General features: G+C 61.1%; 1 protein-coding gene and 1 pseudogene across 1 annotated transcript; both read left to right on the top strand.

Moving 5' to 3' along the window:
- Positions 1-250: 250 nt before the first annotated feature.
- ACA1_285800 (uncharacterized protein) lies at positions 251-487 on the top strand (the record flags this gene model as incomplete). Its single annotated transcript, XM_004344903.1, has 1 exon — positions 251-487. The coding sequence occupies one exon, from the start codon at positions 251-253 to the stop codon at positions 485-487; it is 237 nt and encodes a 78-aa protein (XP_004344953.1).
- Positions 488-916: 429 nt separating this feature from the next.
- On the top strand, positions 917-1289 carry ACA1_285790 (annotated as a pseudogene).
- The last annotated feature ends 57 nt before the right edge of the window (positions 1290-1346 follow it).

Genomic DNA, 1346 nt, shown 5'->3' with positions numbered 1-1346 from the left:
CTGCACCAACCTCAAGGGCCTCAAGGCCAAGGGCTGTAGCGGCCTGACCGACGGCGGCGTGGACCACCTGGCCGACGGCTGCCACTTCCTCACGTCGCTCGACCTGTCGCACTGCCTTTGCATTCACAAGATCGTGCGGCTGGCCGACGGCTGCCCGTTCCTGACCGACCTCGACCTGTTCAACTGCCACAACATCGACAACGCGTCGCTGCTGCGCATTCTCCGCAAGCTGCCGCTCCAGCGCCTCAACATGTTCGGCTGCCGCTTCGTCAAGAACGAGGCGCTGGACGCCATCGCGCAGTCGACGTCGGTGCGCGCGCTCACGATGGGCTGCAATAAGACCACCGACGCGGCCGTCGCGCAGCTCCGCCAGGCCAGGCCCGACATCGACCTCACCGTCCAGATGCTCTCCTCGCTCCACAAGAAGCGCAACCAAAAGGAACTACGCAGCTCTTCGTCCTCTTCATCATCGTCTGGCCGCAAGTAAAAAAAAGGAAGGCAATCCACCTTGTGACTGTCAATTGAATATTATTCTTTAGAAGAAGGCGCCTGCGAACATCAAGCATCATGTTGTCTCGGCGGCGCCGCACGTGTTCGGTGAGGGCCGTGCGCAGGACTGGCATGCCTTCGAGTGTAGAGGTGGTAGATGAGACACCGGAGGCAGCGTGTGCACGCCCGCTCTGGTCGCGCCAGGTCACGGTGGACATTCATAGCATTGCGTGTGAAATTTAATTGTCGACGATGAGAGCAAAGCAGGTAGGTCACTTGCACCAAAACCCAGGTGGGAGGAAATCGCCACTTCGCACTAAGAAAAACATAAGAAGAAGAACTTCGACGAACTCACGCCGCACCAAGCTGCACTTTCAACCTCGTCACAAACAAGAGAAAGAGAGAGAGAGATACAGAACTTGCGCAGATGGGCGAGACCGACCTCAAGGGGCTCGATGAAGCAGTACTCGAAGAGTATTACGGCATACTCCAGGTGTTCGAAGAGGTGCGCGTCTTCACGCAGACCGACCGAAAGCGCCACGCCCTGCAGCTTGCCACCGCCGGTATGACGGCCGACGTGCTGCAGGCCAACGACCTAAAGGTGGCGGGCCTGGAGCAGTTCGGCCTGGACCCTCGGCCCAGCCTGGTCCTGCACAGCGCCCTCACCAAGCTGCGCCTTCGCTGGGCGGCCCCTGAGGCCGGCGTCGTGAGCTGCCTCGAGGGCCAGACGGTCGAGTTCCAGATCAGCCTGGCCGGCGGGTCGGGCGCGTTGCAGTACAGGTGGTACAAGCACGCAGTGAGCCCGTCGGGCAAGCTCGAGAGCGGCTGCTGGACTGCGACACGGACAGGCTGCGGCG

Source organism: Acanthamoeba castellanii, assembly GCF_000313135.1.
Source record: "Acanthamoeba castellanii str. Neff unplaced genomic scaffold scf7180000084776, whole genome shotgun sequence".
In the NCBI taxonomy this organism is placed as follows: domain Eukaryota; phylum Discosea; order Longamoebia; family Acanthamoebidae; genus Acanthamoeba; species Acanthamoeba castellanii.
Note: the sequence above shows the minus strand (reverse complement) of the source record. Positions and strands in the feature narration are given on the sequence as shown.